Source organism: Carassius gibelio, chromosome B18, assembly GCF_023724105.1.
Source record: "Carassius gibelio isolate Cgi1373 ecotype wild population from Czech Republic chromosome B18, carGib1.2-hapl.c, whole genome shotgun sequence".
Lineage (NCBI taxonomy): Eukaryota > Metazoa > Chordata > Actinopteri > Cypriniformes > Cyprinidae > Carassius > Carassius gibelio.
In genome coordinates, this window is record NC_068413.1 from 8,298,738 (window position 1) to 8,315,092 (window position 16,355).

Consider the following 16,355-nt stretch of genomic DNA (forward strand, 5'->3'; position numbering starts at 1 on the left):
CATGTGACGAACAAAAGTGAACAAAGTATGCCTACTCACAGGAAACACAGACAAATGTAAGTTATAGAACCCGAGGAAGATATCATTAGGAGATTTTATGTCATGTTTTTGAGTATACATAATAATATAGAGTTTGCTTAATCTGGGCATTCACCCCTGTCTCTCTGTACTGTAATGTACCTGCACTGTTATGAAAGCACACACCACTCACTCCAGGCTTTCAATAAATTACGCCATCTGGTGGCTTTTTACTGTGTTCATTGGTGTGGCTTTTCCTGTATGTGACCACAGGCTCAATTTATTGATTTAGCTGTCAGATCTAGCCTTAGGCTGGAATGAACAAGAAAAAGTAAATAGTTAGATATTTGTCCCTGCCCATAACAGTTACTCCTTATATTTCTCTGTGACAAACACAGTAGGCCTAATAGACCTTAATCGGGATAGACACAACACAAAATTTTATGCTGATGAACATAAGGCTGTGAGGGAAAGGCTTTACAGTATACGCAATGGTATGCATTGTAACAATGCCATTGTTTTATGGAGTTTTTGTTTGCTGGAAGTCTTTTGTAATACCCTCTGTCAGTTGAACAATTGATAAGTTCAACAATAGCAGAATTCAAAACACTCCACACTTGACACCTAAAAGCCTCGTTTTGGTGTTTGGCACAGCTTAAATATGGCGTAACTAAATTAAGTCTGACTAAATTCTATTAAATTATTATGTAATTAATTTTTAAAAGCAAATTCATATGGTATTTTGTGTATTTCCTAGCCTGTTATGTGAGATGAGCTAAAAAAAAAAGTTTACTTTCACTCTTTATACGTCACTGTTGGACAAATCCCTTGAGCAGACCAAAAATCAACTGATGTAGTATTTCCGACATTAATATTTAGCTTTAAGCACCAAACTAATAATATGTCACATAAAATCTGGTCAATGATCCATCGACATAGAAACTATCGAACTATCGAGTCGAACTTTCATTATTACATTTTATATTATTTTGTGTTATTTTTGGCTATGGGTTTTTGTGGTCTGCAGTCTGTTCTGTTTACGGACTGCGCCAGTGGGCGCTCTCTTTGACTTTTATTTTGAAAATTGCCGCCAGGAAGTGCTATCTCGCTCGCATAGGAAGTTGAATTATCAGCTGATCATGGTGTTTTGGATGGAAGTTGCATTTGGCACGGAGGGTCTCTTTCTTTATCATCTTAAGCAAATCTTAAACGTCAGAGACACCGGAAAATAAAGCTGCATGTAATATTGCGCCACCTCCAACACGCGAAACGGCGGCACCCGGAGAAATCCGCGTTATTATGAACAGATGGTTGCCATAAGTGGTGATCTGTTTGCTTGCTGTTAAATCATCGGAAAGAAAGAAAACAACGTCAGACGAGGCTCGTGCGAATCTGATGTGTGTATGTTGACTTATCTTGGACTGTGATCGTTGCCATAAATAGCCTAAATGTATGTAATTTATCTGATTGGACACGACATTTTCTTCGTTCGATGTTATAATTAGTAGCTTATGTGTTTTATGTGATTTAGGTGCAAGCCAAAGGTCAGATCAAAGTGTTTGTTGTTGTTTTTCTTTTCTTTTTACAACATACAGCAGTTATATAATTTGTTCGCCTATATATTGGTTATAAGATAAATAATGTCTTGTATTAATTAATGCTTATGGAAGTTGATAAAAGAGCAGCAACCTGTAACAAATTATTCATTTATTGACATCGGGTTGCTGTGACTGACATACAGTTTACTTGTTTAATTTAATTAAGCTTTGTCATACTGACCTTTTTATAAGTGTGTATCTGTTATTCGTTTTATAGTGTTATTTATAAGCATGGTGACAGTGGAATGCGTTGATAGCTGGATTGCATCACTTGTATCTTGACATATCTGACGTCAGGGGTGTCCTGTGTCACTCAAATTGTGTTTAAAGCGTGTGGGAGATTTTTAGTCATACTACTTCGTTACATTTTGACTGATTTGTTGATTTAACGGTGGATTATCCAAGATATTTCGAAAGGGAAGACTCAGATCTGGCACAGTCAGAGATCCTCGTTGATATTCCCAATTTCTCCCCGCCAATGCTGGATCTGGAGGTCGTTCCTGAGCGATCTTTAGGAAATGAACAATGGGAATTCGCATTAGGTGAGTGTGAGATCGGATCAAAAGCTGAAGTAAACATTGCGTGTTGAAATAGCTAATTTTAGACCATTTGAAAACGAGCTTATTTATTTAACAGTCAGTTGCCATCATGATTTCATAATTGCATCACGTTTTCTGTGACACGTTCACATTTAAGGTTAACTTGACCTGAAAAGTCCCGGTTTCACTGGGTTTTTTTTTTCGTTCCTCTGTTTTGTTTCACTAGAGCAGATACAGGGATATTCAAAGATAACAATATATTAAATATATTTCAAATTAAATACAAACATATTTAACTTATTATGATGAATGTAATCAGCTTTACTGCATTCTTGCATCACATTTGATACTGATATTATCCAGTTTATTTCCTTTTCTACATAATAAATAAATACATGAGAAATAAATACAAATATGATTTTATTATCTGGTTATATATGTGTTAATGATAATTGCAACATCGCGCGCTTTAAAATATTACTGATTTTGTTTGACTCAGTGTTTTTATCGTTCATATATATATATATATATATATATATATATATATATATATATATATAACTTTTGGACTGTGCAGTATAATAATAATTTATTATAAACATTGTCAAGTTATTTACCCATTGATTATGGGTTTTATGCCCTGTAATTATCATGTTTTTACTACACCTTGTACAGCTCTTGACTCCACTTCTTACATCATCATGTTAATGTGAACTGAACTGTTTGTCTGGATTTGTTTCCAGGGATGCCATTGGCCCAGGCCATTTCAATATTACAGAAACACTGCCGAATCATCAAAAATGTCCAGGTGCTCTACAGCGAACAAGTACGGATCTGCCATATTATGTCTGTGAATGTCTATGTTGTGAGGTTTTTATCTAAGACACTAAAGTATATGCTTTATTTGTATCCTAATCTGACCTGTTTCTGTCCCTCAAACAGATGCCACTCAGCCACGACCTCATTCTCAACTTGACTCAGGATGGAATTAAACTGCTGTTTGATGCCTGCAATCAGAGACTGAAGGTGAGAGGTGAAGTGTGTGTGTGTGTGTGTGTGTGTGTGAGAGAGATTTTGGGCTAAAATATGTTTATTTCTTACACTAGGTTGGTAATATATCTCCATTGAGTCAGTGTTGTTTTTGCAGGTAATTGAAGTGTACGATTTGAGCAAAGTGAAACTGAAATACTGGTAAGTCATCTTGTTTAGCTACAGTAGTTGTGGATTACATTTGTGTTTCACCCAGAATTAAGATTTTTAAGATTAAGATATTATAGAATATAGATATTATAGAATATAGATATATAGATATAGAAGTAAGCAACAGGATTGTAAAATGACGCATTTTTCTGTTCATTACAGTGGAGTACATTTTAACTCTCAGGCAATAGCACCTACTATTGAGCAGATTGATCAGTCTTTTGGTGCTACTCATCCAGGAGGTGAGATTTATTGGCTGTGTCAGTTATATGTCCAGACTCCTTTTTACTTTGTCTGTGAATTTATTGTGGGCTTCATGTTGTCTCTGTCCAGTCTACAATGCTGCCGAGCAGCTCTTCCACCTGAACTTCCGAGGGCTTTCCTTCTCTTTCCAGCTGGACTCGTGGAGTGAAGCTCCTAAATATGAGGTGAGACTAGGTTTGCTCCCTGTGTTCATGCTACTGAATAATAGCATGTTAATGGTATTTAGATGGAGCGTCAAAGAATACAGGTAAAACCATTTTATTGCATTTGGCATGATGTATAAATATGGTATTTCCATGGTATTTTCAACTTTTTTGTTAGTGTGTACTTTTCCGTTCACTGCCTAAAAAATGTTGCTTATTCTAATTGTTATATTTGATTTATTTATAATAAAAGACATATAAAGCTAAGTACTGTACAGTGCATGCATAATTATTATGCAAATTCATATTTTTTTCAAGCATATTTTACCAATTCCAAACCTTCAGCATGTTATTCTTATTAAATGAGGGTCCTTTTTAGGATGCTTTACCTAACCAAAGTCTCTGAAAACCTGACACCTTGCACCAGAGGTAGATTGCAGTTTTGGAAAATGGTGACACTAGAGACAAAATGCTGTCTTTTCTTCTCCACAGGTTTTTATTTATTTATTTTGTTTTGGACCATGCTGACCCAATGACCATTTTGCTGTCCAGTGGTCATGTTTTGACTTTGCAATTAATGTATTGCAATAGTTTTAAATATTTATTATGGGCATTTAATAATTTTTGACTTTTCAGTCTGAATTTAAATCTGCTTCAGAATTCTGCACACCTGAACATAATTAGTTTTTCACTTCCAGCTTTCATGGACAATGATATATCACTTATAAATTATTAAATACAAAATTAATAGTAGTTATTAAGATTGATGTGGTTTGGAATTGGTAAAATGTGCTTGTAATCCAATATTATAGAATATCAACTTGCATAATAATTATTCATGCACTGTTGGTAGAATGGTTACAAAAAATAAAGCACCACCATACTTATTAGTAATGAAATAAAGTACAAATAAATAATAATAAATACAATTTAGGTGTGTATTACTTACGAGTTAATTATTGACAATGTTAATAATTCCTATACTATTATAGTTTATTATGTTTAGAATGTATTCATGTTTCATTAGCTTTAATTAGTATATTTTCAGTTTAACTCAGTTTTTACATTTTTGTTTTAGTTTAATTCTAGTAATATTATGTTCATTTTTAGTAAAATTATTTAATTTCAGTTTAATTTCATTTTACATGCTTAAACTTCAACTTCAATGTGTCTAATTTTCAGTTAAAGTTTTTCATCTAATATTTGTATTTTATTTTAGCATTGTTTCAGTGAACAAAAATGATCAGTAGTTCAGTAGTTTTAGACAGTGATAATAACCCTGACTCATTTATCTAAAATACATTACTGTGATGATGTGAGCATCTTTTCACCAAAAGACACACCTGCACAGACACAGTCTTCTACTCCTAGCTGTTTTGCCTTAACAGCCTAACTTTGCCCATGGCTTGGCCTCCCTGCAGATTCCCCATGGGGCCACTGTCAAGCGGATGTACATTTACTCTGGAAACAACCTTCAAGAAACCAAGTAAGAGCCGTGCATGTGTTTGGATATTTGTGGGGTTTTAGGTGGTGTAAGTACTAATGAATGATTACAGCTGCATACTGTTGAGCATTGATGTGTTTACTTACCTACCCTAAAGTTTAAAGACATTGTCTTATTATGTCTATTTGTAATTTTTATGTGGCCCAGGGGCGCATTAATATGCATTTAGTCTGAGACCTTGGGCCTTTAATTTTGATTGTTCAGTTTAAGTATTTGTTAAGAACTCTGTGGGTTGCATTTCCTCAAGCAGAGAAGATTGTAAATTATATATTTCTTCACAGGGCTCCAGTGATGCCTCTGGCCTGTTACCTCGGTAATGTGTATGCAGAGAGTGTGGAGGTGTTAAGAGACGGGGCAGGACCGCTGGGTCTCAAACTTCGCCTACTCACTGCAGGTATTATCCATAAAACTAATGCCAGACATACTTATGCAGTGTTTTAACAAACATGCCTATGACTAAATTCATTTTAAGTATGTTGATGAGAGCAACAGTTGTTTTCTGGCAAGCTTCTGTGTTTAAAGGCAAATCATGACATGTTATTCCCAAAGTTAAGCAGTGCTTAACAAATCAGCATTAGTAATATGTGCTTCTGGGATAAATAAACATTTGTATTGTTTGATTGCTATTCATCACCAACATAAACAAACTGCATAGGTTTATTTAATCACTATAGCATAATAAACCATAAAGCTGGCATAATCATAGATGTATTGATCTTAACAAAGATGTTTATAGAGATTCTATTATCCATTCTTTTTGAATGTTTTTGGTTATTAGTGTTGTGTTAGAGTTTAACTATAGAGTTCAGGGTTTTCCAGCTGGAGGGCCGTGAGCCAAAAAGGGATTGCAGGTCTGTTATGATAGGGGTCGTTGACAGCAGAGAAAAACACAAACAAATGCAAATCATAAACTGCAACTATGCAATCATGCATTTTAGGATGGAAAAATACATAGGATTTCAACAATGTTGGTTAATAAATAATATTATTTTGAAAATTAGCTTCTTCTATCATAAAAAATAAACAAAATGTCTTCAAAAACAAGCAATTTATTAACATTCATTTTGTGAGGATATTTATTTACTGTTCAAGGTTTGAGGTCAGTAAGAAAGAAATCATGTGACACTGAAGACTTGAGCAATGGCTGATGAAAATTCAGCTATAAATATTCCCCAATATTACTGTTTTTACAGTATTTTGATTTAATAAATCCAGCCTTGGTGAAAATGAGACTTATTTCAAAAACATCAAAACTGATTCTAAAGGTTTCAGTGCAGTGTGTGTTTATTACAATTTTTGACAATTTTCCTGCTGCCTTGATGTCCACAGTGAAATCTTGGTGCTGTAATCCAGATTATAAATGATCCAATAATAATAGAAAATGAAATAGTAAACAAATAAACTGATTGAAATGCTGCTTTTTCACATTGTTTGTGTGTTCACTTTCTCAGGATGTGGCCCGGGAGTGTTGGCTGATTCTAAAGTGCGAGCCGTTGAGAGAAACATCTACTTTGGAGATTCTTGTCAAGATGTTTTGAGTGCTCTTGGCTCTCCACATAAGGTCTTCTACAAGTCAGAGGATAAGGTAATGCCCAAACCTATTAATACAAAACACGGCACATTATTCTCAAGATCAGAAAAGCCACATTCCCTCCCATTTATTCCATTAGTCTTGAAATATCTTTTCATTTTTTGTACGTCTCAGATGAAGATCCATTCACCCTCCCCTCACAAGCAAGTCCCATCCAAGTGTAATGACTACTTCTTTAACTATTATATTCTGGGAGTGGTGAGTATCTTTTTTAAATGACTCCATTAGTTACATTACTTCAGATTACTCCATAACATGCAGTTAGTGTAGATTTGGTTTCTTCAGTTTACATAAACCCTTAAACTCTGAGCAATTCTTCTCTCTATATCTTTCAGGATATACTGTTTGACTCTGCAACCCACCTGGTCAAAAAATTTGTCCTTCACACCAACTACCCTGGCCATTACAACTTCAACATGTGAGTCTCGTTTATCTGCTTCAATTGGATGATTTATTGTAGCATTGTAAATATTTGGTTGAATATCTATTTCAATTGGTCACGGCTGTTGGGGAGTTCATTCTGTAGGTTTTGCAGTCTGGACATATTGATTGAATATTGATTTTCACTTCATAATGCTTGCGGTGTTTAGCACTGTGTGGTTTGAGTATCTTATTCCACGAGAGCATCAGAGTGACTGCCCTTTATTTCCATTTCAGATATCATCGGTGTGATTTCAAGATTCCTCTCATCATTAAGAAAGGTCTATATTACATTCTCTGGACTAGATTGCTGTTCTGTGGTGTTTTGTGTTTTTCTTATTCTTTAAATTGTGTTTCAGATGGGGCAGATGCTCAGAGTGAGGACTGCATTTTGACCACCTACAGCAAAGTGAGTTCATTTATTTTATAGTCAACTTATACGATATGCATTTAATACTGTGTTATTCACTGGTGTATATGATTAATAATTCATAAAAGATTTTAAGTGAGTACTAATAATTATTTTTTACTTTTGCACTCAGTGGGATCAGATTCAGGAGCTGCTAGGACACCCCATGGAAAAACCAGTTGTGCTCCACAGGTAAGAGCCGTGGGGGTCAATTTGTCCACATGTTATTTTAGTATTATTTATGTAGAAGTATAGTATTTATTAATATTTTAAATGAGCTTTTCTTTGTATATTATTTTTTTTTTTCATTTATGTTTTAGTTAGCTGTGCTTTTGTAATTTTTATTCATTTGAGTTTTTATTTAATATAGTTTTATAATTTATAATTGTTATTTCAGCTTTATTGTAATTCATGAAAGATTTTATTAGAAATATCAACACTGCCTGAATAATAATAATAAAAAAATCTGTAGTTTTTCACACGGTTTCATTCAAACTGAAGCATACAGACACCTTTGAATATTAAAACCTGTTCATAATCATAATTATGATTACTGTAATTGATTAGTTATGCTCTGCTGCAGGTCATCATCTGCAAACAATACCAACCCTTTTGGTTCCACATTCTGCTTTGGACTACAGCGGATGATATTTGAGGTATGTGACTAGATCAACTGTGTGTAGTTTGTTTTACTTAGTCAAACTGTTTAAAAATAAATATATTTAAAAAATAAATATCTATCAATGTCAGATTTGGTATCAGTTTGTGCTCTTACTAGGGATGTGTATCTGATACAGTTTAGCAGATAATTATTTTCATGTTATGGCCAGTAACGGATAAATGGCCACTATTAGAACCATTTAATTTTAATACATTTAAAAATAAAATAAATAATTGAAAAATTAAATTTGTCATTTTAATTGCTGTAAGTTAATTTAGTCATCACACTAAATGTACAATATGAAAAATGGATATTCATATTTGTTAAAGATAATATTATTTATTAGAGAGCATTAGATAACTGCAAAGGTATTTTAAATGTAAAAATAGGGGAAATAAGCATGCACTATTAAAGTCACCATGAACCTTATTTTTTTATGGAATATTGCAGTATTTAATATAAATGGATTTATCCATGCACATCATATATTTTCAAATCATGTGCCCTTGTAATCTTTAATCAAAATAACTTTGCAACAACATATTTTTGCCCTTACTTGTTTAAAAAGCCATTTCACTTGTGGTTGCAGGTCATGCAGAATAACCACATAGCTTCTGTGACTCTCTATGGAGCTCCTCGTCCAAGTAGCCTGGCTCGTGCTGATCCAAGCACCCACTGAGGAAGCCGTGCCCATCCAGCCCTGCAGAGCCTCTGAACTGAACAGCAGAGTGTGCCTTCACTCACTGCTGCCATCACACAAGCTAAAGCAAGACATGCTGGGAGTTCTCTGGAGTTGAACTCCCCTTCCCCCCACCCTTCACATTTTAATAGAGGCCTCAATTCGGTCTCCTCCTTTGATAATAGCATGGAGGCTGCCCTCAGCCTGCTAATGAACCTAAATAACCGTACAAACCTGGCTTTGCCCCCAAAGCTTTAACCCAGACATGCATCAACATCAGCAGCATCATTATAATACTTGTGGATGCACAGTGATCCACACAAGCATATCTGTTAACCTTCTAAAATTTCCATACCAGATGCACCAAAGGGCAAACAGTGAAGCGATTTCTCCTCTGCATGGTAAACACTTTAACAAAAACGCACATGAATTCTATTTCCAACAAGCAAAGGATGAGATCAAAGTCAAATGAGGACAAACTTTCGCCGCAAAATTCAATGACGAGAGTGTTTTGTTTGCATTTACGCGAGGTTCCAAGCACAAGCTTGCACAGTATGGATCCAGTGCTGTGAAAATGTTTTTGTGGCACATGAGCAGGCTCCCATACACACATAACGATTCATAAACGTATTTCATACCAAGTCAGCAGCACAGATTACCTCCCATTTCAATAGCGTACATCGGCTTTATTATGGTTGATTCTGTTATTGTTCTGTTGTTCGTGAGCGCATTCGTTTTGAACATTTGCACTAAAATACACCTAATTTACTTGATAATTGTCTCCTGTCCACTGAGGAACGTTTTAATTGCCGAGTCTCTGAGGGAAAGGTCAACGGGGGAGGGAACGACGACGTGCAATCTGGATTTCAAAGCTATTAGCGAGAAAAGCCATCCACCCATCGCTGTTTCTCCTTCCCGCTGAATGCCGTCAATTTTGTTTGCGTCTTTTTTCTAGTCCACAGTACAAAGATGTGAATTTCTTCTACCTTATTCAGTATCTTAAAGTCTTAACTGCAGAATTGTCTTCTGTCGCCTGATTGCCAAAACGTTAGCCAAAGAAGAAACAATGGTTAGCTCTCTGTCGTTTTAAATTTACATCATAAGAACATTCCCTTTTGATTTGATCCATACAGTCCCTGAATAGTCTTTAGCATAGTGGCCCAATCGATTGATTGGTAAGTAGACATGATGTTGTCTGTAGCCATGTCCATGTCTGTACAGATCTGTAAATAACGTACACCATTTTAATTGTTTCATCAGCCTAATGGTACTGTATCAGATCAGCTGACATCTGGAACTCCCCTACACTGCTAACATACTGAGAGTTTCTGGTTTTCTTTGCCAGCCCTTGAAGGGACACTATAGCAGCTTCCCTCTACTGTTGTCCTGAATGAAGTCACCTACATTTGACCACTTTCAGGAGGATTTCACAATGATGACTAGAGCATTTTAACTTTAGTAGATGGTTTGTTCACCTCTAACTGTTGTGCGGCCTGGCAGCGAGGCCCCCCAGAGCAAGTTTGCGTTCGCTGGGGTCATTCCCACCTCCCTTCAGGCTTCTGCAGTGTGTGGTTCAGGCTAATTCGGGCATTTTTAGCTTTCTGTTACATTAACTGCGCTGGAAGGCTGTCAGTGGTGTTTTTAATATATTTTACCCTTAGCTTTTGGTCATTTAAAAGGAAGATTCTATTAACATTGTGCCTCATCTCCCACCGAGCCTGTCTTGACGTTTTCTCTGTAAATGAAATTGTTTGAAAAACTGCTTTGTGTATGTCTGAGCATGTAAAACTTAATTGATAGTTACAGATCTTTTGTTTTGAAAGTCGTACCTGAATACAGACTGGTTGAGTATTGAGCTCATGAAAGGCTATGCAAGTTTGTTTCCGCCATGGAAACACAATAAAAACTGTGACATTTTAATTTCACAATTTTCACTTTTTCCTGACAATTCTATGAAAAAGTCAATTGCAAGATTGCAGTTATAGTTTATAACTTGAGGAGAAAAGTTAGAATTGTGAGAGATAAACACAATTTGTATAAAAAAAGTTCAAAATTGTAGATATTACCTTTTTATTTTTAGTTTTATTCCATGGTGGAAATAAGCTTCCATAGTTTAATCTGTTCAAAATGCAGCATATGAAAAATACTGTCATGAGTTAAAAATATATTAGAACTTGTAGATGGTCCTTCATGATTTTAGGTTCACTAAGTGGTTGTGGTGTTTCCATCAAAATTCAACCTTGTACTTTTCGAAAACGGTGTGAAGTTCCACTTTAATGAGTTTAATATGGTTAGATTTTAAAACTGTTTAGGACTGAGGATCAGATTTAAAATGCACATTTGGAACCTCCGTTGTCAATAAGGAATAACACAACTGCTGTTTTAGTGTCATTTTGGGAGTTTTACTACAGGAGGAGTGTGGTCTGATGGGCCGATTGCCTGCCCAATCTCAGGTGGATGTCTTTTATTTTAATGCCAGGAGCAAATGAATGCTTAATTTTCATCATATGGGTTTTGGCTATATTGTTTCTTCTTCAGACTTCTTCATCCTATTTTTGCATTGGAATGAATGAATGAATGATCGTCCTGAGGATTGTAATTAGAAATGGACAAACTCCGTACAGTGTAATGCGCATATTAATGCTATGTATTGTATCCCTCTATATTGTATGTTCTTTCCCATCCTCCAAAGTGATTATTTTTTGTGGATTCAGTACATTTAATCAATTTCTGGAAATGGGATTTATCCACGATTAAAAAAAAGTATCTAAATTGATTGCAATGTGGTGTTTTGTATCTCATATATTTTTACCTCTGTAGATTTAAGGAACATGTACATGAAAGATCAACATTATCAGCCATTTTTGTTGTTTCTATTTTCATTTTTAAAGCAATAATCGTTGTGTTGATGGATAATAAATCAGAAAGGTCTGGTATATGTTTGTCAATAGCTCAGAATGGTGCAACAATGCTGTGACCATTGGATTTTAGTTTCCTCGTTGAATCTACTGAAAGCATTATTCATTTTTTTAACTGCTAATTTTGCATTTTGTTCATTAAAACTGTTACAGTGTGTTCAGAAATATATTTAAAGAATGGATGTAATAAATACGGAGGGAAAGAATGGATGCATCCTTTGTCTTTTGTTAAAAACATTTTTATTCACTTTAAAACAAGCTCAAAGTGTAGTAGTATGTTCATGTTCACAGCAGGCTACTTACTAAATTCAATCATTTAATTCAGTTTAATCTAAATCCAAAAGACAGCAGATCATCCAAAACAATACAGCACAATAATCAAAGAAAAATGGTTCAGTTTGAAAATAGTGCCATTTTTCTAATGAAGAGTATATACAGTAATAGTCTGTTCTATGACACATAACCCAATACTTTTTTGCATGAGAATATAAACATAACATGCACACAAAATGTTTCAGATTCCCTTGTGATTATTATACAACAACATCTTTATCATTTTGCTGAAGTCTACAGTAACAGAGGAATAGTTTGTGTGAATGATACAGCTGTGAAACTATTTGTAAATTTTTAAAGAACCATCTACAGAACTTTTGCAAGTTTTATTTTTCTTTCATTTTGCATTTTTCTTTTAGATGGATAGTTCACCCTAAAATAATCATTTACTCATCTTCATGCTGTTCCAAACCTGAAATGTTCATATACATTCAGCTATTGCGTGTGTTAACACAGATCACTTCCAATTTCCGGCTTGAAGGAGATCTTAAACGTCTCACACAAAGCTACTTTATTGCTTCAAATAACATGGAATATAGCATAAGAGGTGATAAACAAATCACTTTTTAGAGTATGGCCATTAAGGACCATTAGACAACACTTTGTATAGAAAAGAGCAGTCTTTAATCATATAAGGAAGTCCGCATAAGATATGCAGGGAAAAACTATATATTTTGGCCATGAATAAAGAAATAGTTCCAACAACTCATTCCTTGATTTTAGATAAATCATGGCCAAGTTGTACTAATCCATTGCCTCATTGTTATTGTTAAACTGAGGTCACGATTGAACTAAAATAAAGGAACAACTGAATAAAACGTAGTTACAATTTAAGAATTTGTTCCCACAGCTTAATAATTTGTGATTAATTGTTATTTCGTTTTAGTGAAAATGTGGCCATTTTGTACTAACCTCAATTTAGTTTAAACAAGGCCATGATTTAACTATATCAAAATGAGGTGAAGGGATTTTCTCACAGCCATGGTTTGATGTTTTATTTTCAAGGTACATTCATTATCTTTAATGTTCCACAAACACTTTCATCCCATAGTCGTTGTTCCTAAGCTTCTCCTTTGCCTTATTCTCATCCGTCTTCCCAATCTTGTTGCTCCACTGAAAGGGAAAAACGGTGGGATCCTGACTGCGATGACACTGAAGGTTAGGGTCATGAAGAAGGTTCCACATGAGCCAGATCTGTGGGACCGTCAAGCTGTGCACCACCATCAGCTCTCTGTAGAAGCAGGGGTCGAAGACCTGGAGGTGGGGTGCAGCAGACGGTCTTATGATTCCAAAGGTGCGGAAGCCCTCGTGACGAGTCGGCTGAAGGCTGATCCTCAGTAGACACATGCCTAGGAACACATCATCAATGGGGAAGAGTTCCACCTCTTGGCAGGCGAGGTGGAGCTTCAGTGCGGTATGTCCTGACATGACAAAGCCGCCTCCACCCGCATAAGATGGGTAGATCCCTTGGCCATAAATAAACTCTGGGACAAAGTACTTACTGTTGCGTCTGCGTATTGGTTTGGCATTGACGATGATGTCGCCAACAAAAAGATCCTTACTGATCTCTTGACCCTCAAGCATCTCCAGGATATTGTCAATGTTCACATAAACATCTGCATCACCCTTAAAAATAAACTTCACTTTGGGACAGCTCACATTGATCCATTGTAGGAAGTGGATTTCTTTTAGTGTCAAGTTGAAGAAAGTGTCTTCAAAGTCCCATAGGAGGATATCGCTAAAAGTCAGACTTTCGTATTCCAACAGTTTGTCCCATAATGGAAGCGCTGTTTGATTTTGGGGCACACCAAGAAGAAAAACCCTCTTGACATTCATGTTTTTCTGGGACTCAGCTTCTTGTCCCCATGTGCGTCGAACAACCTGACGTTTGTCGAAGTCCATTGCTACTGATTTTATGGCGATCAGCATGTAAGGGGCTCCTTGTGGTCCAGAACACTTTGTTGGTTGATCAATTAGCAGTTTGAAGTCCCGTTGGTCTTTCTTTTGAAGGTAATCGTCAAAATCAAAGGAAGCATGTGTTGGTTGCAGACTTGCTGTTGTTGAGGGCTGGTGAAATTTAGACTTTGCTTTGCTACGTGCTTTTTGAGATTTTATCTTTGATTGTCCTTGTGCTTTAGGCTTGATCTGAACCTCAGGTTTGCAAGGAGGTATGACTGGATATTTTGAAGGGTCTGGCTTTGTTTGATGTCCCATCGATGCTCCACTGAGAAGGGGTCTCGACCAGGTGGACCCCTGTTCAATGTGCAAAGTCCCCCATACAGGCGTTATTCTTTGATGTGCATATAACAGCATTAACAGAAGCACCAGCAGAATCAAGGAACAAAGAACATCTCCCTTTATATAGACCCTTCTCATGGTGTGACAGGTTTCAGTGTTATTCTTCCAAAGAAATTCTGTTGAAGTCTCATACTCTTCCCAAAGTATTTGGATTTTCTCACAGTCATAGTAAATTCTGTACAAAATAAATGAACAGCATTAGTTTTTCCTCCTAAAAATAAAACCTTAAAATGTATATTTTTAAATAAAATTTGCAGTCATTAAAGTCAGTTTTCTTTAGTGTAAGATATGTGTGTGTGAGACTTACCACAGTCATCCTGGATGTCACGAAACAACAGGAGAAACAGGATATTACTTGACCAAAGTTATGCTCCATATAAAGCCAGGACCGCATACTTCTGTGAAACAGGATATGCAAACAATTTATCAAAGGATTCACATCTGACATCTGTGATAAACTTACAATTATTTTCTGACACTTCAAAGTAAAATCATTTTTGATACTGTTGAAAGAGCTTAAACTGGTGTCTCTTGCATGTGTGAAATCCACAGAAAGGTTGCTTCCAAAGTTCTCAGTCAGTTTTAAAATGAAGCCTATCACAACAAAGTTCAATCACAAAATACCTCTTTATGTTTAATGCTTCATTCCTCAAATACTCTCCTAAATGATCTAGAGGGATTCCGAGTATTGTAAGAGGCTATTTTGAAATGTATCCCTTTAAGTTTGTCAGACATTTGTACTGCAGTCTAAGGATAAAGACTGCTCTTGGAAATTCTGATTCGTTCCATTCTGTAAATTAACATCGTCACGCAAGTAGGCGGCGAGTTTCTTTTTTTGTCGAGTCATGGAATCGTCATTCGATTCGCTAGAAAAGACCAAAGACCATAGTAGAATTGCCTGTCTATAAATATTCTAAAACACCCCTGAAACAGTTTAAAGCATTATTTACACATAAATTACAACACATAAACACATGTACTGCATTGCTCTATAACTGACTTTCATCACGCTTTGAATGAACAAAATCTGGTTCAGTTCAAACGACATTGGTCATTATTTGAGCCTCGAAACTCAAAACATCGACTCTTAGGAATCTGTGCATGGTTCGCTTAAAAGATTCATTCAAAAACAAACGAGGCTCCACATTAACATATTTTATGCAATTTTGTGTAATTCAAACATTTAAAATTTAAACTTTAAACAAATAATTACACTTTTGGGTGCACTTTTGGGTAAAATCTTTTTGGCTACTTCAAATAAATGAACATGCATACAGTTATGAAAGAGCGCATGCTTTTGTTTTTTTCAAGTGCATTCATTTTGCATTACATGTTTGTGTTCAGTCTCGTTTAGAACTGTCTTAAAAAGTCTCATTCTTTCATTTACAAGACTTACCCAGTTGAAGGTGTACCAGCAGAGCAATGACAAGACAGGAATGCAACCAGATCCAAACATCTGCTTCCACTATTAAAGCTGCTGCAATCCACTATTGCGTGTGCATGTTTCAGAAAAGCTTTTCCAGCTCGCTGAAAGGCGCTACATTACTAAATACATAACCTTTCTTCATATCAGCCATGTTTGGTGGATTTGTAGAGCAGTCATAAGCGCTGGACTTTTCTAAATGCACATTTTCAAAGAATAGTTCTTTCGTTGATCACGTGACGCCTCCGAGATTGTTTGATGCGCTCGCGCGCCAGATGCCAGCGCAGCAACTGGAGACGCTTTTGGGAGCGAGGACAGGGGATCGGGAACGCGCACCAGAATTATAAATTTGGTAGA

At 35.8% G+C, this 16,355-nt stretch overlaps 2 protein-coding genes across 5 annotated transcripts; one reads left to right on the forward strand and one right to left on the reverse strand.

Annotated features, from left to right (window-relative positions):
* The first annotated feature begins 1,116 nt into the window (after positions 1-1,116).
* On the forward strand, positions 1,117-12,150 carry phaf1 (phagosome assembly factor 1). 4 transcript variants are annotated; one of them, XM_052583007.1, is made up of 17 exons: positions 1,132-1,468; positions 2,022-2,158; positions 2,899-2,981; positions 3,098-3,181; positions 3,303-3,346; positions 3,518-3,597; positions 3,689-3,783; positions 5,184-5,248; positions 5,548-5,660; positions 6,718-6,851; positions 6,972-7,055; positions 7,193-7,275; positions 7,515-7,558; positions 7,637-7,686; positions 7,820-7,878; positions 8,270-8,342; positions 8,937-12,150. In XM_052583007.1, the coding sequence occupies exons 2-17, from the start codon at positions 2,095-2,097 to the stop codon at positions 9,024-9,026; spliced, it is 1,245 nt and encodes a 414-aa protein (XP_052438967.1). In that variant the 5' UTR covers positions 1,132-1,468; positions 2,022-2,094; the 3' UTR covers positions 9,027-12,150. The 4 variants fall into 4 exon arrangements, with proteins under 4 accessions (XP_052438966.1, XP_052438967.1, XP_052438969.1 ...); XM_052583009.1 differs by having other exon boundaries at positions 1,132-1,419; XM_052583008.1 differs by having other exon boundaries at positions 1,132-1,415.
* Positions 12,151-13,257: 1,107 nt separating this feature from the next.
* Positions 13,258-16,312, reverse strand: b3gnt9 (UDP-GlcNAc:betaGal beta-1,3-N-acetylglucosaminyltransferase 9). Its single transcript, XM_052583005.1, has 3 exons — positions 15,972-16,312; positions 14,883-14,973; positions 13,258-14,750 (listed from the first exon to the last, which is right to left on the reverse strand). The coding sequence occupies exon 3, from the start codon at positions 14,651-14,653 to the stop codon at positions 13,298-13,300; it is 1,356 nt and encodes a 451-aa protein (XP_052438965.1). The 5' UTR covers positions 14,654-14,750; positions 14,883-14,973; positions 15,972-16,312; the 3' UTR covers positions 13,258-13,297.
* Positions 16,313-16,355: the final 43 nt, after the last annotated feature.